The following is a 23,034-nucleotide window of genomic DNA, read 5'->3' on the forward strand; positions in this document are numbered from 1 at the left end:
CCGCACCTGGAGTACTGTGTGCAGTTTTGGTCTCCAAATTTGAGGAAGGATATTCTTGCTATTGAGGGCGTGCAGCGTAGGTTCACTAGGTTAATTCCCGGAAAGGCGGGGACTGTCGTATGTTGAAAGACTGGAGCGACTAGGCTTGTATACACTGGAATTTAGAAGGATGAGAGGGGATCTTATCGAAACGTATAAGATTATTAAGGGGTTGGACACGTTAGAGGCAGGAAACATGTTCCCAATGTTGGGGGAGTCCAGAACCAGGGGCCACAGATTAAGAATAATGGGTAGGCCATTTAGAACGGAGATGAGGAAAAACTTTTTCAGTCAGAGAGTTGTGAATCTGTGGAATTCTCTGCCTCAGAAGGCAGTGGAGGCCAATTCTCTGAATGCATTCAAAAGAGAGCTAGATAGAGCTCTTAAGGATAGCGGAGTCAGGGGGTATGGGGAGAAGGCAGGAACGGGGTACTGATTGAGAATGATCAGCCATGATCACATTGAATGGTGGTGCTGGCTCGAAGGGCCGAATGGCCTCCTCCTGCACCTATTGTCTATTGTCTATTGCACGTTCCCCCTGTGACCGAGTGGGTTTCCTCCAGGTGCTCCGGTTTCCCCCCATATCCCAGAGACATGCGGGTGTGTAGATCAATCGGCCCTCTGTAAAATTGCCCTCAAGCGTGGTGGACTATGGTGGTGTGTACAGGAATGTGTGGTTGGGGGTCATTGGGAGCTTTCAGCCAGCATTACACTCCATGGGCCGAAGGGCCTGTTTCCCTGCTGCACGACGCTGCGACCTTCTACCGTTTCCATGCCGACACCTACTTGTAGGCAGCGATGGCCACCGCCGTCGTCAGCATCATGCTGCGTGACTCCTTCCCGCCAAAGCCCCCTCCGAGACGCTTCACCCGACACACGATCCTGTTGGCAGGGACCCCGAGCGCCTTGGCAACAAGAATCTGGGGGAAACACAGCGATAGGTCAACACACACAGACACACACACACACACACACGCACACGCACACACGCACGCACACACACACACGCACACGCACACACACGCACACGCACACACCCCACACACACACACCCACACACACACACACACACACACACACATAAGGAACTGCAGGCAATGGAATCCCGCATTGAACACAAAGTGCTGGAGTAACTCAGCGAGTCTGGAGGCATCTCTGGGGTACATGGGTAGGCGACGTTTCGGGTCGAGACCCTTCTTCAGATTGAGTGTCAGGGGAGAGGGAGACACAGAGATATGGAAGGGCGAGGTGTGAAAACGAGAGATCAAAGGAGGTGAAGGACAAGGAAAATGTAGAATAGATCGTTGTTAGTCAGGGGAAGGTGACAATGAAACATACAGAGTTACAGTGCAATTAGGAGGACAGTCAGACTCGCAGGAGAACTAGGAATGGGAGGGATGGAGAGAGAGGGAGGGATGGAGAGAGAGGGAGGGAGAGGGGGAGGGATGGAGAGAGAGGGAGGGAGAGAGAGGGAGGGAGAGAGGGGAGGGATGGAGAGAGAGGGAGGGATGGAGAGAGAGGGAGGGATGGAGAGAGAGGGAGGGATGGAGAGAGAGGGAGGGAGAGAGAGGGAGGGAGAGAGGGGGAGGGATGGAGAGAGAGGGAGGGATGGAGAGAGAGGGATGGAGAGGGAGGGATGGAGAGAGAGGGGGGGATGGAGAGAGAGGGAGGGATGGAGAGAGAGGGAAATCAAGGGTTACTTGAAGTTAGAGAAGTCAATGTTCATACCGCTGGGGTGTAAGCTGTCCGAGCAAAATATGAGGTGCTGTTCCTCCAATTTGCACTGGGCCTCACTCTGACAGTGTGCCTTGTTTTCACCTTCCCCGAGATAACTGATCAATTCTACATTTTCCAATATCAGCATCCCATTTGATGTCTCGATTTCACACCTTACCTTTCCATATCTCCGTGTCTCCCTCCCCCCTGCCTCTCAGTCTGAAGAAGGGTCTCGACCCGAATCGTTGCCCATTGCTTCTCTCCGGAGATGCTGCCTGTCCCGCTGAGATACTCCAGCATTTTGTGTCTACCTTCGGTTTAAACCAGCATCTGCAGGTCCTTCCTACTACAAGTGATAGGTGGATACAGGTGAGGGGGGCGGGCGGAGGGGGGTTGAATGGCAGAAGGGTGGACAAAGGTCAATGATGAAACGAGGGGAGGGAAAGGGAGACAAAGACGGGCCAAGAGGGTGTCAGATAAGGAGAGAAGAGGAGGAGTGAAATGTAAAGCCAGAGGGAGGGTTACCGGTGGAAGGGACAGGGGAAGGGGAGGTGGGGGGGGGCAACTAGAACTTAACAACATGCTCCATCCCACCCTGGGTAGTCTAACCCGACCGCATGTCCTCCCATTGCAGTCGACGGCACAGCGGCGCAGCGGGTAGAACTACTGCCTCACAGCACCTGGCAGAGACCAGGGTCCGATCCTGACCTCGGGTGCCCTCTGTCTGTGTGGAGTTTGCACGTTCTCTCCGTGACCAGGTGCTCCGGTTTCCTCCCACATTCCCAAAGGTGTGCGGGTTTGTAGGTTAATTGACCCTCTGTGAATTTCCCCTGGTGTGCGGGGAGTGGATGAGAGAGTGGGATAGACAATAGACAATAGACAATAGGTGCAGGAGGAGGCCATTCGGCCCTTCGAGCCAGCACCACCATTCAATGTGATCATGGCTGATCATTCTCAATCAGTACCCCGTTCCTGCCTTCTCCCCATACCCCCTGACTCCGCTATCCTTAAGAGCTCTATCTAGCTCTCTTTTGAATGCATTCAGAGAATTGGCCTCCACTGCCTTCTGAGGCAGAGAATTCCACAGATTCACAACTCTCTGACTGAAAAAGTTTTTCCTCATCTCCGTTCTAAATGGCCTACCCATTATTCTTAATCTGTGGCCCCTGGTTCTGGACTCCCCCAACATTGGGAACATGTTTCCTGCCTCTAACGTGTCCAACCCCTTAATAATCTTATACGTTTCGATAAGATCTCCTCTCATCCTTCTAAATTCCAGTGTATACAAGCTCCAGTCTTTCAACATATGATATGATAACACAGAACTGGTGTGAACGGGCAGTCGGAAGTCGGTGTTCCCCTCCCCAGTGTAGATGGTTGAATTTGGAGGGTAGTTTAAGGGAATTATGGCAGACATTTGCAAAGCATCTGGACTAGGACTTGAGTTAACAAGACACAGAAGCCTATGGATGCAATGCAAGTGAATAGAGGGGTGCAATGGTTAGCATGGACGTTGTGGGCTGAAGGGCCACTATGTGCTAGAAAGCCTCAATACCCTTCCAAAAGAGTCTCCCAGAATTGGACACCAATGTTCCAATCTTTTGCAAAGATTCCTCAGGACTTCCTTGGTTTTCACAAACAAAGCCTTCAGTCCTGAATCTGTGTTTTCACAAACATTGCTGCCACTTCCAACAAACCTGCACACATGTCAAGTCAAGTCAAGTCAATTTTATTTGTATAGCACATTTAAAAACAACCCACGTTGACCAAAGTGCTGTACATCTGATTAGGTTCCAATGGAAAAAAAACAAAAAACATACAGTAGCACGCAAACAGTTCACAGCGCCTCCTCAATGAGCCTCAAACGCTAGGGAGTAGAAATAGGTTTTGAGCCTGGACTTAAAGGAGTCGATGGAGGGGGCAGTTCTGATGGGGAGAGGGATGCTGTTCCACAGTCTAGGAGCTGCAACCACAAGAGCGCGGTCACCCCTGAGCTTAAGCCTAGACCGCGGGATAGTGAGAAGCCCCAAGTCGGCCGTCTATAGAAACATAGAAACATAGAAAATAGGTGCAGGAGTAGGCCATTCGGCCCTTCGAGCCTGCATCGCCATTCAATATGATCATGGCTGATCATCCAGCTCAGTATCCCGTACCTGCCTTCTCTCCATACCCCCTGATCCCTTTAGCCACAAGGGCCACATCTAACTCCCTCTTAAATATAGCCAATGAACTGGCCTCAACTACCTTCTGTGGCACAGAATTCCACAGACTCACCACTCTCTGTGTGAAAAAAAACTTTCTCATCTCGGTCCTAAAAGACTCCCCCCTTATCCTTAAGCTGTGACCCCTGGTTCTGGACTTCCCCAACATCGGGAACAATCTTCCCGCATCTAGCCTCTCCAACCCCTTAAGAATTTTATATGTTTCCATAAGATCCCCCCTCAGACTTCTAAATTCCAGCGAGTATAAGCCGAGTCTATCCAGTCTTTCTCCATATGAAAGTCCTGCCATCTCAGGGATCAATCTGGTTAACCTTCTCTGTACTCCCTCTAAGGCTAGAATGTCTTTCCTCAGATTAGGAGACCAAAACTGTACGCAATACTCCAGGTGCGGTCTCACCAATGCCCTGTACAACTGCAGCAGAACCTCCCTGCTCCTATACTCAAATTCTCTTGCTATGAATGCTAACATACCATTCGCTTTCTTCACTGCCTGCTGCACCTGCACGCTTGTGTCCACAACTAGATCCCTCTGTTTAGCTTAGTTTAGTTTAGTTTCGAGATGCAGAGCGGAAACAGGCCCTTCGGCCCACCAAGTCCACACCGTCCAGCGATCCCCGCACACTAACACAATCCTACACACACTAGGGGCAATTTATAATTTTTACCAAAGCCAATTAACCTCCAAACCCGCACGTTTTCGGGATTTGGGAGGAAACCGGAGCACCCGGAGAAAACCCACGTGGTCACACGAGGGACAATTTACAATATACCAAGCCAATTAACCGACAGGTCTGTACGACTTTGGAGTGTGGGAGGAAACCGGAGATCCCAGAGAAATCCCACACAGGTCACGGGGAGATGTGGGAAGGATGTCAGTAAGTTGGAAAGGGTGCAGAAGAGATTCCCCAGGGTGCAGAAGAGATTACCTGGGCTTGCGGGCTTGAATTGTAGGGAGAGGTTGGATAGGCTGGGACTTTTTACTTTGGAGCGTAAGAGGCTGAGGGATGACCTTATTGAGGTGTACAAGATCATGAGGGGCACGGGTAAAGTGGACGATCACAGTCTTTTCCCCAGGTTAGAGGATTCTAAATCTAGAGGACATAGACTTAAGGTGAGGTGGGAGAGACTTTTTTTCACTCAGAGGGTAGTCGGTGGAAAAAAACTGCCACAGGAAGCTGAAGAAGCGAATACAATTACGACTTTTTAAACGACCTTTGGGCAGATACACCGATCAGCCAAAACATTATGACCTGACGAGCCAAGACATTGTGACCAGCTGCCTAATATGCTGTTGGTCCTCCGTGTGCAGCCCCAAACGCAGCAGGGTGCGATGCACTGTGTATTGTGACACATTCCTCCCGTCACCACCATTAACATTTTCTGTGACTTGTGCCACAGTCGACCTTCTGTCGGTTCGGACCAGACGGGATAGCCTTCGTTGCCCTCGCGCATCGATGAGCCTTGGGCGCCCAACACCCTGTCTGTCGCCGGTTTGTGGTTTGTCCCTCCTCGGACCACTGTCGGTAGGTACTCACCACTGCTGACCGGGAGCACCCCACAAGCCTTGCCGTTTCACAGATGCTCTGACCCAGTCGTCTGGCCATAACAATCTGGCCCTTGTCAAAGTCGCTCAGGTCTTTACTCCTGCCCATTTCTCCTGCATCCAACACATCAACTTCAAGAACTGACTGTTGACTTGCTGCCTAATATATCCCACCCCTTAACAGGTGCCATTGTAACGAGATAATCAATGTTATTCACTTCGCCTGTCAGTGGTCATAATGTTTTGGCTGATCGGTGTATTTGGAATAGGAAGGGTTTAGAGGGCTCCGAGCCAAATGCAAGCAAATGGAGCTAGCCCTGTATGCCAACATGGTCGGCATGGACAAGGTGGGCCGAAGGGCCTGTTTCCATTCTCTATGACTCTATGGAGGTCAGGACTGAACCATGGTCCCTGGAGCTGTGAGGCAGCAGATCTGCCCACTGACTCATAAGAAGAGTGGCACGGTGGCGCTGCAGTAGAGTTGCTGCCTCACAATGCCGGAGACCCAAGTTCGATCCTGACCATGGGTGGTCGTTCCCTTATCATCCATCTGTACACTGTAAATGGCTCGATTGTAATCATATATTGTCTTTCCGCTGAATGGTTAACACTCAACAAAAGCTTCTCACTGTACCTCAGTACACGTGACAATAAAGTAAACTGAACTGAACTGCCTGTACAGAGTTTAGACAATAGACAATAGGTGCAGGAGGAGGCCATTCGGCCCTTCGAGCCAGCACCTCCATTCAATGTGATCATGGATGATCATTCTCAATCAGCGACCTGGAGCTGAATTCAGATGGCTGAAATGTTCATTGTTGCCATCGGAGACTTACGACAGTGGACTCATGGAAACATGGAAACTAGGTGCAGGAGGAGGCCATTTGGCCCTTCATTGTGATCGCAGCTGATCATCCACAATCAGTCACCCGTGCCTGTCTTCTCCCCAAATCCCTTGATTCCGCTAGCCCCAGAGCTCTAACTAACTCTCTTTTAAATTCATCCAGTGAATTGGCCTCCACTACCTTCTGTGGCAGAGAATTCCACAAATTCACAACTCTCTGGGTGGAAACGTTTCTTCTCACCTCAGTTTTTGTTGGTGGGAGCTGCTTCACATCCTCTTATAGACAATAGACAATAGACAATAGGTGCAGGAGGAGGCCATTCGGCCCTTCGAGCCAGCACCGCCATTCAATGTGATCATGGTTGATCATTCTCAATCAGTACCCCGTTCCTGCCTTCTCCCCATACCCCCTGACTCCGCTATCCTTAAGAGCTCTATCCAGCTCTCTTCATCCACTCTGGCTAGTTCTGCGGAACTGGCAAAATTTGCAGCAAAGCATCAACTACGATACTCTGAAGCTCCAATTGCCACTTTTGATTGTTGTAGTTGACATACGAAAGATGAAGAAGACCACAGTTTTAAAAATGGCCTCCCCTTTATTCTTAGACTGTGGTCCCTGGGTCTGGACTCCCCCAACATAGGGGAACATTTTTCCTGCTCACTGGTGAGGAAGACCTACCTGTGTCTGTGATGGGGCCTGAGTCGATGAGAAGATCTCCATCTCGCCGTCTTCACCTCTGGGCACTGCCACCGTGCAATTGGTCTCCAGGTAGAAGTGCTCCTGGCCTCCCACGTGTATTTCCCCTACGGAACATTTGGAAACATCGTCAGCAGTTCCGGGCCCTGTATCTGAGGAAGGACGAGCTGGCCCTGGGGAGGGTCCACAGGAGGTTGATGGGAATGATCCCAGGGATGAGTGGGTTAACAGACTGTACGATGAGCATTTGTCGGCACTGGGCCTGCACTCACTGGAGTTTAGAAGGATAAGGGTGGGTGGGGGGACCTCATTGAAACGTAGCGAATAGTGACAGGCCTGGATAGAGTGGATGTGGAGAGGATGTTTCCACCAGTGGAAGAGTCTAGGACCAGAGGTCACAGCCTCAGAATTAAAGGGTGTTCCTTTGGGAAGGAGATGAAGAGGAATTGCTTTAGTCAGAGGGTGGTGAACCTGTGGAATTCATTGCCACAGAAGGCTGTGGATATATTTAAGGCAGAGATAGACAGATTCTTGATTAGTACGGGTGTCAGGGGTTATGGAGAGAAGGCAGGAGAATGGGGTTAGGAGGGGGAGATGGATCAGCCATGACTGAGTGGCAGAGCAGACTTGATGGGCTGAATGGCCTAGTTCTGCTCCTATCACTGATGACCTTATGGAACACTGTGAACATGAGTTTGATGCTGCATCTGTCGGGGGCTGTCTCTGACAGGGGGGGGAGAGGGTAACTCTGTCAGTGCAGCTGCCTAGTGCACAATGCAGGCAATGGGAGCACTGAAACCACAGTGTAGATCACGGCTGTACAGCACACGCTGGCTGGGTGCTGACTCGAGGGGCTTGGGTGATAATAAACACACGAGGAAAGACTCAGGTACAGGTGGAAACATGCAGAACCACTCCATTACACCCCAGTCTGTAACCATCCCCAGTATCCACATATAACTCCTGGATTACACCCCAGTCTGTAACCACCCCCAGAATACATGTATAACCCCCCTGAACCCCTGGATTACACCCCAGTCTGTAACCACCCCCAGTATCCATATATAACCCTCCTGAACCCCTGGATTACACCCCAGTCTGTAACCACCCCCAGAATACATGTATAAAACCCCTGAACCCCTGGATTACACCCGTCTGTAACCACCCCCAGTATCCATCACTCTATAGATACTGTAACCCTCCTGAACCCCTAGATTACACCCCAGTCTGTAACCACCCCCAGTATCCATATAACCCCCCCTGAACCCCTGGATTACTCCCCAGTCTGTAACCACCCCCAGTATCCGTCACTCTATAGATACTGTAACCCTCCTGAACCCCTAGATTACACCCCAGTCTGTAACCACCCCCAGTATCCATATAACCCCCCCTGAACCCCTGGATTACACCCCAGTCTGTAACCACCCCCAGTATCCATCATTCTATATATACTGTAACCCCCCTGAACCCCTGGATTACACCCCAGTCTGTAACCACCCCCAGTACCATTATTCGTTGTTTACACTACATGAACCACTCAACAATATTTCCACCCACTGTATGTTTCTGCATTTAAACCCTGTGTAACCTGCAATAACACCCCAGAGTTCATGCTCTCAGTCCCAGCACTCTACGGACTTGGCGAATAGTTTTCTCGTGAATTCAGTCCCCATTTAAAACTCGAGCCAACAACAGACCCTCAATGATGTCGTCGGCTTGTTCAAATCCGCCTTCGATGTCTCCACTCTCAAGCTTGAGGGGCGCAATGTGGTACGAACTGTGGCTGATGGCCTCCTGTTTGTGAAGAAATCTCTGCTCAGTGGTTGCGACAACACAGGGGTTATGAAGTGAGACATTTCACTGAACCAGCCCACTCTGGGGATACGGGGTTTGTAGCACGAGCTCGGCACGTGGACAATGCATTACTGTTGGTTTATAATTGGCACATGTACATTGTTGCAACGTTTCAGAAACATTTAGACAGGTACCTGGATAGGACAGGTTTAGATATGGCACAAGCACAGGCAGGTGGGACCAGTGTAGATGGGACATGTTGGTCGGTGTAGGCAAGATGGGCCGATGGGCCTGTTTCCACACAGTATGATTCCAAATGACTCAATGTACCAAGTAACAGTGAGAAACTTTCTTCAGCAAGTTATTCTGGCAAATCATACCACACACACAAATACACCAGGTAGTGCAAAAGAGAAAATAAGTGTTCAGTACAATATAGTGTTACAGCTACAGAGAAAGTGCAGATTGAATAAAAGTGCAGGGGACCCAATGAGGTAGAATGGAAGATCTGGGAATTCACACGAGAGGCAGGTCCATTCAAGAGTCTGATAACAGCAGGGAAGAAGCTGCCCTTGAATCTGGTGGAACGTGCTTTCAAGCTGCATCTTCTGCCCAACGGGAGAGGGAATAATGAACCCTCAGTGAGTGGTCGGTGATGGTGTCGGCTGCTTTCCTGAGGCAGCGTGAAGTGTAGGTGGAGTCAATGGTAGGAAGGATGATTTGTGGGGACCAGAATGAATTCACAACTCTGTGCGATTTCTTATCGCGGGTATCGTAGTTGCCAACCCAAGATGTGATACATCAGGTCTGGATGCTTTCTGTAGAAATCAGCTGCTGATGAGAGGTATTGATAATGGAAATGTTCCCAGATCTACCTATTGAAACACACTACAGGCAGTATGGGAATGATACCACCCACTTGCCTGCCTTCCACATCTTACTAACCATGCCTTGTGCATTCACATCCAACATTGTCGACACAGATGACCAACAGCAATGGGCTCAGCACCGACCGATCCTGGAGACTCACAGCAATCACAGGCCTCCAGTCTGAAAAACACCCCTCCACCACCCTCTGCTTCCTTCCATAAAGTTAATTCTGTCTCCAGTCTAGGTCTCCCTGATCCCAGACCCACCTGACCTTCCAGAGCAGCCCACCACATGGAACCTGATCAAAGTCCTTGCCCATCTCTGTATCTGATGCTAAATATTGGTTTGAGAAGCAAACGCCACCATCCTGTAGGTGGCATAAGACACACACGCACACACACACATGACACACACATGACACGCACACACATGACACGCACACACACACGCACATGACAAGGTGGCGCAGGTACCTGGATGGTGATGATGGGCTCCAGCTTTGTGTACGTGACCCTGACAGCCTTTGCTGCTCTCTGGGCATGATCTTCTGTATCGGCAACGACTGCCCCAATGATGTGGCCCACACACGTCACCTGCACAGAAACAACACCCCCGTTACAGAGTGCACACGGACACGGACACGCACACGCATACACACGGACACACACTCACAGGTCCACACACACGGACACACACACGGGGACACACACACGGTCACACACACGGACACACACACTCACAGATCCACACACACGGCCACACACACGGGGACACACACACGGACACACACTCACATATCCACACACACACACGGACACACACTCACAGATCCACACACATGGACACTCACACGGACACACACTCACATATCCACACACACACATGGACACACACACGGACACACACACGGACACACACACATGGACACACACACAGATACACACACATGGACACACACTCACATATCCACACACACAGACTCACACTCACAGATCCACACACACGGACACACACACTCACAAATCCATACAAACATATGGACACGGACATATACACGTGGTTACACGCATGCACGCACGAGCACACGAGCTGTTGCGGCAGACGGCGCCCATGGCCAGAGATGGTGGGGGGGGAGATGGTGGGGGGGGGGGGGGGGGGTGGTGGGGGGAGATGGTGGGGGGGAGATGGTGGGGAGATGGTGGGGGGGAGATGGTGGGGGGAGATGGTAGGGGGGGATAGTGGGGAGGGAGAGTATGGGGGATATAGTGGGGGGGGGGGGGGCGGGATAGTGTGTGGGATAGTGAGACAGAGGTGGGAGGCCGTCAGTGCATCAGTCAGCACCCAGGATGCGATATTTAAGGGAGAGCACCGTGCTACAGGAGCGGATCTTGTCACTGCTGTGGGCGAGCACTCGCTCACTCACTCACTCACTCGCTCACTCACTCACTCACTCACTCACTCACTCACTCACTCACTCACCACACCATCGGCAAACACCGTCTCGTCCATGGCGATGTGCCCCGTCACGTTGCTTCCTGGGATGTCCTTGGCCGTGAGGAAACAGGTGACTCCAGCAATCTGCAGAGCCTGGCTGCTGTCAATGGAACTGCAGAGTGGAGAGGTGGAGGTGAGAACAAGAGGCACAAAGTGCTGAAGTAACTGCATGTTAATGGTCTGGAGCACCAGCAACAGTCAGGCAAACGCTGGCCTTTTGTGCACAAAGGTTTTGAGGAAGGAATGGAGCTGTCTTCCTTCAATTCTGGTTCAATGCTCCAATATTGCCTCATGTATTAGACACAGCGAAGTTCTTTATTCTGCATACAGCTCAATAGCATCATCCTGCACATAATCACAATCACAATCGCGTACAGGAGTTCCACGACTGTAGTAGATTACACAAACAGGGCGGCACGGTGGTGCAGCGGTAGAGTTGTTGCCTCACGAGACCCGGGTTTGATTCTGACTACGGGTGCTGTCTGGACGGAGTTTGCACGTTCTCCCTTTGACCGCGTGGGTTTTCTCCGGGTGCTCCGGTTTCCTCCCACACTCCAAAGACGTGCAGGCTTGCAGGTTAATTGGTTTCTACAAATTGTAAATTGTCCCTCAAGGGTAGGATAGTGCTCCGGTGGGGGGGGGGGGGGGGGGGTAGGGGGGCTGTATCTCTAAAGTCTAAAGTCTAAAGAGTCACCACGTTTCTGATGCCATATTGTAACTTCAAGTTGTTAAAAGAGACTTGTATCTTGTGCAGCTTTGATGAGACTAAATCTGCTCTGTCACAAGGAAGGGTACGTGTGTGACAGAGGGAAAGTGGGAAAGGTTCATCAGACATGCCTGCGATGCGAGGCAGAGGGGGGTTTGACATTTGAGGTGAGATTGAAGAGATTGAGGCTCTACGGTCTGGAGTTTAGGAGACTGAGAAGTGTCTCAATGAAATGTACAGGCTGGTCAGAGATGATGTCCCCTGGCAGAGGTATGTAGAAGCATGGCTCACCATCTTGGAACAACGACACAGAGTGCTGGAGTAACCCAGCGGGTCAGGCAGCATCTCTGGAGAACATGGATAGGTGACGTTTCACAGAGTGCTGAAGTAACTCAGCGGGTCAGGCAGCATCTCTGGAGAACATGGATAGGTGACGTTTCTGGTTGGGACCCTTCTTCAGACTATCCATGTTCTCCAGAGGTGCTGCCTGACCCGCTGAGTTACTCCAGCACTTTGTGTCCTTTTGTCCATTACCCAGCATCTGCAGTTCCGTGTTCCTACACTCACCATCTTGGAACAAGGGCCATTCGGGATGGGAAAAGACGTCTCATATCAGGAACGGGGAAGGGGAGATTTGTGGGACCCAATGCCAGGATTGGTGATGGTAGATCAGCTGTGAATGCTGCAGAAGGCAACAGGGTCCAAATGACCAATCTCTGCTCCCTGGTCCTGATGTTTAATGCCGCTGGGTAATGTTCTGAATGACTGAACCTGCCACGTAACCACCGTTGTCAAGTCCCGTGCTGATTGAAGCGTGTGATGTACGTGTAACACGCATGCTCGGTGGCATGTTGTCTATCCCCTGCGTGTACTGGCACAGGAGCAGAGGCAGGAGTTACCTGATCTGGGCGTGAGCTTCCGTGCTGGTCACCAGAGCCAGGTACAGCTCCCCCTCCAGCCACGGCAGGTCATCACAGTAAATGGCCTCCCCCGTGGCCTGCTTGAAGCTGGACAGATGCGGTACAGGCTGGCCAACCATGTCCGAGGAGAGTTGGTCAGGAGGCGCTCCCTGTGGAATGACATGGAGAGCCCAGCTGGGAGATGGGACGGGCAGGATGCAGGGAAGTTGATGCCAACAGACCGTTGGCCATCTCTCCCACCGGCCAGTGGATCCACACAACATGACAGCTCAGAAGGAGACCATTTGGTCCAACAGCCAACGCTAGACCTTTGAGAGGACCGACTTGGTCCAACCCCAGCTATTTCCCAATGCCCATGAAAATCCCTTTTGAATTCAAGTCCAAGACCCTTTTGAAAATGTCCATGCTGTTTGCTTCCAGCATCCATTCTCTGAGCTTCTGGCATCTCAACTTTCCTCCACCTGAGGTTAGATCGCCCCATTTCCCCTTTTGCTCTTTTCCCCAAATCTGGAGGCTGTTTCCATCTATCCCGGCCAACCTATCAAGCCCCAACTCACTCAACATCTCTATTCTTATTCACTTTGACCTTCTCCGCTCCAAGGAGTGGGATTCCATCTTCACCAACTCTATCGGCTCCTCATCCTCCTGGCATCCACTCATGACACCTCCTCCGTCTACTCTCCAGTCCATTGTCTACCTTGCCCAGGTCTTGGTGCCCAGCATCAGCTGGTTGACCAGCGATGAAGGTTGTCCTTCAGGCAGAGAGTGGCCAGACCGGGCCAGAGTTCAGGAAGGTGGGACAACCTCAGGGATGCAAGCTGGGCTTCTGGGAAGGTTGACCATTTAACCATGGGCTCCACTCACCTGGAACAGTTGCACAGACGAGGGGGGGTCCTTGTGGAATAACTCAGTGGCACTGATGGATTCCGGAGAGACGGGATCCACTTGAAAAGCCTCGGGAGAGAGAGAGAGAGAGAGATTAGTGTGGGGATGAGAATCTCAGTCAATGAATATAATGTACAAACGTTACACACTCCAGCAGGGCAGTACACAGTGCTCAGAGTGCAAGGCCTTTCAGATGCTCTGACTTTAGGTTCGTTTAGAGATACAGCGCGGGAGCAGGCCCTTCGGCCCATCGAGTCCAGACCGACCAACGATCCCCATGCATTAACACTACCCTACACTCACTAGGGACAATTTGTACGTTTAAACCAAGCCAATTAACCTGCAAACCTGTACGTCTTTGGAGTGTGGGAGGAAAACAAAGATCTCGGAGAAAACCCCACGCAGGTCACGGGGAGAACGTACAAACTCCGTACAGACAGCGCCCGTAGTCGGGATCGAACCTGGGTCTCAGGCTCTGCAAGTGCTGTAAGGCAGCAACTCTACCGCTGCGCCACCGTGACGCCCCTTGTTAAGAGCGGACACTGGCGGCTGGTAGTGCAGCTGCCTCACCGCTCCAGAGACCCGGGTTCCATCCTGACCTCTGGTGCTGTCCGTGTGGAGATTCACCCTTCTCCCGATGATTGTGTGGATTTCCTCCGGGTTCTCCGGGTTCCTCCGACACCATCAAGGCTGGCAGGTCATTAGGTTGCTGTGAATGATCCTTGTGGAGGTGGGGCTGGAGAGAGACAGGGAGGGGGGGGGGGGGGGGGGAAATGAATGGACACATCGACCAGGGGAGGCTGCAGGGAAACAGGGAAGGGAATGGGAATGTTCTGAGAGTCAGCAGAGACCTGAGAGGCCGAATGGCCTTCTGTGGTATCAGGAGATATGATAATATGGCCCCATGGGTTTACCTTCAATAAACATGAGCGGAACTGAATACTAGGACAATTGCCAGGAACACTCTCATATCTGTACAAGTGGACTGGGAAGGGAGAGACGGGAGAGAGAGAACAGGTTTGTTTTCAGCGTCAGAGGAGGTGGAGGGTGGGCAGAACAATTCTCCTGGGTTCCCCCACTTTCTGTACAAGTGTGAGCTCACTGGCTTTCACTGCTCAGCCTCCACCTCTTTTGCTTTCCTGAGTTGCTCTCCACATCACCTCTGTACATGTTTACATCTGATGTGAGTCTAACACACCTGACCTGTCACTAGGGCAGTGACCCCTCTGGTATCAACTCAGAAACATTATGTTGTCCCTTCCCAAGAGTAAGTCCGGCACGGTGGCTCAGAGGTAGAGTTGCTGCCTCACAGCGCCAGAGACCTGGGTCCCATCCTGACCACGGGTGCTGTTTGTACGGAGTTTGCACGTTCTCCCCGTGACCTGCGTGGGTTTTCTCCGGGTGCTCCGGTTTCCTCCCACATTCCAGAAACGTGCAGGTTCGTGGGTTCATTGGCTTCGGTAAAATTGTAAACTGTCCCTAGTGTGTGTAGTGTAGTGTTAGTGTACGGGGATCGCAGGTCGGACTGGACTCGGTGGGCCGAAGGGCCAGTTTCCGCGCTGTACCTCTAAACTAAACTGAACAATCTGCTGACCATCACAGCAAATAGATCCACATTGATGAACCCGTCAGTAAACAGTGAGTGAAGGAGAAACAATAAGGTCTGACTGTTGCCAACATTTAGTGTTTCACATCGAGCACTGACCCCTTGTGTAAACGGTTCAGAACAAAGACTGTCCTGCTGTAAGTGACTGGGGCCGTGCTCATTCACATCAACCAACCTCTACTACCCTCCACTCACTGCCTGTTGGAGAACCCACCCTGGGCTGATCTGGTGAAGCCCAATGGGTTCATTGACGTTCATGGACATGTTTTATAAAGTGTGTGGGAAGGAACTGCAGATGCTGGTTTACACCGAAGATAGACACAAAATGCTGGAGTAACTCAACGGGACAGGCAGCATCTCTGGAGAGAAGTTTCAGTCAAAACCCTTCTTCAGGATGAAGAGAGGCCTCGACCCAAAAATCACCCGTTCCTTCTCTACAAAGATGCTGCCTGTCCCGCTGAGTTACTCCAGCATTTTGTGTTTATTTTTTATAAAGACTGTTGGGAAAATAAGTGTTACTCTCAGAAGAGACAGTTCTGCCCCTCTCCAATTGTTTAGTTTAGTTTAGAGAAACTGCATGGAAAACAGGCCCTTCGGCCCACCGAGTCCACACTGACCATTGGTCACCTGTTCACACTAGTTCTGTTATCCCAATTTCCCATCCACTCCCTACACACTGGGGCCAATTAACCTACAAACCCGCACGTCTTTGGGATGTGAGGGGGAAACCAGAGCACCCGGAGGAAACCCACGTGGTCACAGGGACAACGTGCAAACTCCACACAGACAGCACCCGAGGTTAGGATCGAACCGGGGTCTCTGGCGCTGTGAGGCAGCATCTCTACCCGCTGCACCACTGTGCCGCCCGTAAGATGCTGAACACTAGGAGCATCTTCACAGCTCAATGGTCGACCATCACCAGTGAGCAGATTCAAGTTTCACTGTGATGGAGATGCCACGTACGGCCTGTGACCCCCCAGGAGGGGGGACCGTGACCGTTGAGACGGGCCGCGTGTCGCGGTCGGAAGCGCCGCGGTTACGTACGTCCTGGAAGTCTTGTCCCAGTTTCTGGAGGACGCTGAGGTAGAACTTGAAGAAGAAGCTGATGCTGAGGGTCTGTCGGAACTGCACCATCCCACCGGGAGCAGAGGGAGAGAGTGTGAGCTCAGACACAAGGAGCGAGCAGCCGTCACGGAGAAGCTCAGCGTTCCACCGTCTAAACGGGAACGAGGAGAAGGTGAGAGAATGGCCGTCATTGATGGATCTCAATAGACAATAGACAATAGACAATAGGTGCAGGAGGAGGCCATTTGGCCCTTCAAGCCAGCACCGCCATTCAATGTGATCACGGCTGATCATTCTCAATCAGTACCCCATTCCTGCCTTCTCCCCATACCCCCTGACTCCGCTATCCTTAAGAGCTCTATCCAGCTCTCTCTTGAATGCATTCAGAGAATTGGCCTCCACTGCCTTCTGAGGCAGAGAATTCCACAGATTCACAACTCTCTGACTGAAAAAGTTTTTCCTCATCTCAGTTCTAAATGGCCTACCTCTTATTCTTAAACTGTGGCCCCTTGTTCTGGACTCCCCCAACATTGGGAACATGTTTCCTGCCTCTAACGTGTCCAACCCCTTAATAATCTTATACGTTTCGATAAGAATTGACCACCCTTGACCACTGAACCACCCGACCACAACCAGAGAGCAGTGCTGAACTACGATCCACCTCATTGCAGACCCACAGACTATCTTTGATTGGACTTTACTGGCTTTACCTTGCACTAAACGTTATTCCCTTGCCATCTATCTCCACACTGTAAACCGGTCGATTGTAATCATGTATTGTCTTTCCACTGACTGGTTAGTTTGCAACAAAAGCTTTTCACTGTTCCACGTGACAATAAACTAAGCTGAAACTGTTTAGTTTAGTTTAGTTTAAAGATACAGCGCAGAAACAGGCCCTTCGGCCCACCGAGTCCATGCTGACCAGCGATCCCCGCACACTAACACTATCCTACACACACTAGGGACAATTTACAATTACACCAAGCCAATTAGCCTCCAAACGTTATTCACGTGATTCCCTTTATCGTGTATCTGTACACAGTGTGCGGCTCGATTGTAATCATGTACTGTCTTTCCGTTGACTGGTTAGCACGCAACACAATCTTTCACTGTACCACAGTACGTGTGACAACTCAACTCAACTGGTCTCTTGTGTGTCCCGTTGCTCTGCTCTGGCTCCCCCTCACCCCGGAATCAACAAGGACAGAGTTCCCCTGGCCCTCACCTTGCACCCACCACCCACACATCCAACACAACACAGAGTTCCCCTGACCCTCACCTTGCACCCACCACCCACACATCCAACACAACACACAGAGTTCCCCTGACCCTCACCTTGCACCCACCAGCCTCCACACCCAACACATCGCACAGAGTTCCCCTGGTCCTCACCACCCACACATCCAACACAACACACAGAGTTCCCCTGGCCCTCACCTTGCACCCACCAGCCTCCACATCCAACACATCGCACAGAGTTCCCCTGGTCCTCACCACCCACACATCCAACACAACACACAGAGTTCCCCTGGCCCTCACCTTGCACCCACCACCCTCACATCCAACACAACACACAGAGTTCCCCTGACCCTCACCTTGCACCCACCACCCTCACATCCAACACAACACACAGAGTTCCCCTGACCCTCACCTTGCACCCACCACCCACACATCCAACACAACACACAGAGTTCCCCTGGCCCTCACCTTGCACCCACCACCCTCACATCCAACACAACACACAGAGTTCCCCTGACCCTCACCTTGCACCCACCACCCACACATCCAACACAACACACAGAGTTCCCCTGACCCTCACCTTGCACCCACCACCCACACATCCAACACAACACACAGAGTTCCCCTGGCCCTCACCTTGCACCCTCCAGCCTCCACATCCAACACATCGCCCTCCCACACTTCCACCTCCATTGAGATCCCACCACTAATCACGCCGCCCCATCTCCACCCCTTCCCACCCTGTTCCACAAACTGTGGGAGCAACACCTCACACTTCACCTGGTTAACTCACAACCAGCCGTGTGAACATTGACCTCTCCAATGTTAGTGACGTCTACTTTGATTAGTTTGTTCAGTCGACTTTGATTAGTGCGGGTGTCAGGGGTTATGGGGAGAAGGCAGGAGAATGGGGTTAGGAGGGAGAGATATATCAGCCATGACTGAATGGCGGAGCAGACTTGATGGGCCGAATGGCCTGATTCTGCTCCTATCACTTATGACCTTGTGACCTACAAACACCTCCCGCCCGCTCATTCTATGTCACGTCTTCTGTTCTTGTGTTTCCACAGCTCAGAAGACATCTCCTGGGCTGTTTTGTGCGGCGTTCGTTGGTTAGTCGGAGTGCCGGGCTCCGGCTGAGACGTACCTGCCAAGAAGCTGCCGACATGTCCTCTCTGTTGACACGGTACAGGGCCCCATCCCTCCGTAGCTCAGCACCATCTCCTCCACCACACAGCTGCCCTCCCTGAAGGCAACCCGCATCCCACTGTTCACAATGGCAATGTCATCTTCCCTACGCAGGGCCTGTTTGTACGATGAGCAGTACTCACCCTGAACGAGAGAGGGGGCGGGGGGAGGGAGGGAGAGGGAGAGGGGAGAGCAGAGGGAGGGAGGGGGAGAGAGAGGGGGGAGAGAGGGAGGGGGAGAGCAGAGGGAGGGAGGGGGGAGAGAGAGGGGGGAGAGAGAGGGGGGAGAGAGGGAGGGGAGAGAGGGAGGGGAGAGAGGGAGGGGGAGAGCAGAGGGAGGGAGGGGGAGGGAGGGAGGGGAAAGAAGGGTGGAGAGAGAGGGGAGAGAGGGAGGGGGAAGAGCAGAGGGAGGGAGGGGGAGAGAGGGAGGGGAGAGAGAGGGGGAGAGAGAGGGAGAGAGAGAGGGAGGAGGGGAGAGAAGGGTGGGGAGAGAGTGGGGGGAGAGAGGGGGGGAGTGAGAGTGAGAGGTGGAGAGAGAGGGGGATAGAGAGGTAGAGGAAGAGCAGGTGAGCAGGATGGGAAGGCAGGGAGATAAAGGGAGAGGGAAAGGGGAGGGAGACGGAGAGAGAGGGAGGGGGAGAGGGGGAGAGAGAGAGAGAGGGGGAGAGAGAGGGAGAGGGAGAGCAAGAGGTGGATGGAGGACAGGAGAGCGGGAGGGGAGGCAGGAGAGAGAGGGGAGGGAGAGAGAGAGGCAGAGAGTGAGAGGGAGAGAGAGAGAGGAAGGGGGAGAGGGGGAGAGAGAGGGAGAGAGAGAGGGGGAGAGAGAGAGAGAGGGATATTTAGACACAAGAGACTGCAGATTCTGGCACCCACAAAAAGACACACAGTACTGGGGTAACTGTGGGTCAGGCGGCATCTTTGGAGAACGTGGATAGGTGACGTTTCAGGTCGGGACCCTTCTTCAGACTGATTGTAAAAGACCACCTCTTTTCCAGCTTTCTCCCTCCTATTACAATCTGTCTGAAGAAAACTAAACCTAATATAACAAGGAACTGCAAATGCTGATTTAGACCAAAGATAGACACAAAGTGCTGGAGGAACTCAGCGGGTCAGGCAGCATCTCTGGAGAACATGGATAGGTGACGTTTAGGGTCAGGAGCCTTCTTAAGACCGAAACCTAATAGAGATTAGCTCTGGTCTTGACCGGGTATCATCTGCAGATTTGCTGCACAGTGGACAAGGAATGAGTTCAGTGTAATCTAAACACAGCCAACTGACCCCCCAGTCCCAGGGCAGTCCCCAGATCGAGCAGGCCTGTGGGGAGTTGGGACCAGGGATGTGTGTGTGGGAATGGGTTGTGGATGGCTGGGGAGGAAGGGGGGGGGAGTCATTGTTGTCAGGAATGTTCACACCACAGTCAGTCCGCATGGACACAGGCCACTCGGCCCATTCAATCCCTGCCCACATCCAGCACCCATCCCCACTCTTCCCCTTTTACTCTCAACCTCCACCAGATTCACCCCCTTGACGACAGACCAGGGAGCGTTTACAGAGGCTAACGTGCAAGTATTGGGGAGACACAAGGAACAGCAGGTGCTGGTGTACAAAAAAATATACAAAGTGCTGGAGGAACTCAGCGGGTCAGGCAGCATCTCTGGAGGACATGGACAGGTGGACGTTTTGGATCAGGACCCTTCCTCAGATTTCTTTGGCTTTGGGATATGGGAGGGAACCGGAGCACCCGGAGGAAACCCGCGCGGTCACAGGGAGAACGTGCAAACTCCACACAGACAGCATCTGAGGTCAGGATTGAACCAGCCCACTTTCAAGATGGCGCCCAAACCAGGCGACGCTGTGCATGCTGGTCCCAGAAGCAGATCTGCAATCAAGCATTACAATCGTACCACTCATTTACACCTCTACTCCAACAGCAGATGTCCAGTCTGAAGAAGGGTCCCGACCCGAAACTTCACCCATGCCATCTATCCAGAGATGCTGCCTGTCCCGCTGAGTTACTCCAGCATTTTGTGTCCATCTTATAGGCGATGCACACTGTGGATTGTAATCATGTAGAGCCTTTCTGCTGACTGGTTAGCACGCAACAAAAAGCATCTTCACTGGACCTCAGCACACGTGACAATAAACATAACGAAGCTAAGGTAAGCTAAGTTAACATAAGATAAGCTAAACTAAGCTAAACTAAGATAAACTAAGCTAAGCCAAGCCAAGCCAAGCTAAGCTAAGATAAACTAAGCTAAGCTAAGCTAAGCTAAGGTAAGATAAACTAAGCCAAGCTAAGGTAAGCTAAGGTAAGCTAAGATAAACTAAACTAAGCCAAGCCAAGCCAAGCTAAGCTAAGATAAACTAAACTAACATGAACTAAGATAAGCTAAGCCAAGCTAAACTACCCACTGTGCCGCAGTGCCGCCCCTACTCCAGGGCACTGATGTGTGCAGTTGAATGGCCTGTATCTCTCTGCCAGGGTCTCAGTGAGGTTGTACACGTTACCATGGGCTGAGAGAGGCCACTCCTCACCTTCCTGGTGAAGGGGATCTCCACAGACAGCAGCACCTCCTGTGGTGACACCGCTGTCTTCCTGTAGCCGGTAAAGAAAGCTCCGTCCATCTTCAGCACCCTGGTCGTCCCTGTGAACAGCAGTCAGAGAGGGTTACCCAAGGGGGAGGAGAATCAGCACTGGAGCCTCTGGAAGCAGCCTGGATACAACCTACCTGAGGAGGCCAGGGTGAGGAGACATCCTGAGGCCACAAACAGAGGGTTGAGGTCTGAGATTGGGCTGGCTGTCATGATGTTCCCTCCAACGGCCTAGAAAGGTTCACGCAGAGGAAGAGCTTTGTTACTGCCGCGTGCTCAGGGCTACAGGATGGATGTCAGTGAGCTGGATAAAGCCCAGAGATGATTTGCCATGATGTTTAGTTTAGTTTAGAGATACAGTGCGGAAACAGGCCCTTCGACCCACCGATTCCGCACCGACCAGCGATCTCCGTACACCAACACTGTTCTACGCTAGGGACAATTTTTACATTTATAACAAGCCAATTAACCTACAAACTTTGGTGTGTGGGAAGAAACCAAAGATCTCGGAGAAAATTCACACAGGTCATGGGGAGAACGTACAAACTCCGTGCAAACTCCTCCCCGCTCCCCGTCTTTCACTGTATGCGGTGTAAGCCCTATTAGGCGGCAACTCTACCTCTTGACCTGTTGTCAGGACTCAGTCAGAGTATTGAGTATTGAAGTTGGGAGGTCATGTTGCAGTTGTATAAGACGTTGGTGAGGCTGCATTTAAAGTACTGCGTTCAGTTCTGGGCACCATGTTATAGGAAATATGTTGTAAAGTTGGAAAGGGTGCAGGGAAGATTTACGAGAATGTTGCCAGGACTCGAGGGCCTGAGCTATAGGGAGAGATTGGACAGGCTAGGAGCTTATTCCTTGGAGCTCAGGAGGATGAGGGGTGATCTTATAGAGGTGTACAAAATGATGAGAGGGGGAATAGATAGGGTGAACACACAGAGTCTTTTATCCAGTCTAGGGGAATCAAGAACCAGAGGGTGTAGTTTTAAGGTGCAGGGGGAGAGATTGACCAGGAACCTGGGGGACAACGTTTTCACTCAGAGTGTGGGGGGTGTATGGAACGAGGTGCAAGAGGAGGTAGTTGAGGCAGGTACTACTAAAAGACATGTGGACAGGTACATGGATAGGGCAGGTTTAGAGGGTATGGGTCAAACCCGGGCAAATGGGACTTGTGAAGATGGGCGTTGGGGTCAGCATGGACGGGTTGGGCTGAAGGGCCCGTTCCCGTGTTGTTTGTTCCATCCATCTCGCCGTCCCTCCCCCTCACGTCTCGCCCCAGATCTGATGAAGGGACCCGGTAACTTGGTGCACCGATTCCCACCGGCGTTCCTGCGCGCTCCCCGTCTGCTCACCGCCACGTTGCGGATCTGTGGCCCGGCAAACCAGTGCAGTTGCTCCAGCACGGCCCTGATGATCTCCGTCCTGTACGCGGGCTGTCCACGCACCACCTCCTCCAACACCATCCCCACGTGGCTCAGGCTGCACGCTGCCCCGAACACCATCCCTGGCAACACGACACAGATAAACCGTGCCATTCCCATCATTAGCTCAGCACACACACAGGCCCTTCGGCCCAACACTTCCGTGCTAATCCCATTTACACCCACAAAGAGGT

General features: G+C 52.0%; 1 protein-coding gene across 3 annotated transcripts in view; it reads right to left on the minus strand.

Moving 5' to 3' along the window:
* Positions 1 to 23,034, minus strand: part of LOC144593364 (xanthine dehydrogenase/oxidase-like) — an 81,433-nt gene that overhangs the window by 29,458 nt on the left and 28,941 nt on the right. For all 3 annotated transcript variants that reach the window (XM_078398823.1, XM_078398822.1, XM_078398821.1), the window contains exons 12-23: positions 22,772 to 22,923; positions 21,557 to 21,650; positions 21,363 to 21,472; positions 18,788 to 18,972; positions 16,381 to 16,552; positions 13,710 to 13,799; positions 12,825 to 12,994; positions 11,205 to 11,331; positions 10,199 to 10,318; positions 8,759 to 8,855; positions 7,044 to 7,168; positions 826 to 959 (exon numbers count right to left, since the gene is read on the minus strand). In XM_078398823.1, the coding sequence (XP_078254949.1) occupies positions 826 to 959; positions 7,044 to 7,168; positions 8,759 to 8,855; positions 10,199 to 10,318; positions 11,205 to 11,331; positions 12,825 to 12,994; positions 13,710 to 13,799; positions 16,381 to 16,552; positions 18,788 to 18,972; positions 21,363 to 21,472; positions 21,557 to 21,650; positions 22,772 to 22,923 (1,576 nt within the window). The remainder of the gene's footprint in view (positions 1 to 825; positions 960 to 7,043; positions 7,169 to 8,758; positions 8,856 to 10,198; positions 10,319 to 11,204; positions 11,332 to 12,824; positions 12,995 to 13,709; positions 13,800 to 16,380; positions 16,553 to 18,787; positions 18,973 to 21,362; positions 21,473 to 21,556; positions 21,651 to 22,771; positions 22,924 to 23,034) is intronic.

The sequence above is a fragment of the Rhinoraja longicauda genome, chromosome 5, assembly GCF_053455715.1.
Source record: "Rhinoraja longicauda isolate Sanriku21f chromosome 5, sRhiLon1.1, whole genome shotgun sequence".
Lineage (NCBI taxonomy): Eukaryota > Metazoa > Chordata > Chondrichthyes > Rajiformes > Arhynchobatidae > Rhinoraja > Rhinoraja longicauda.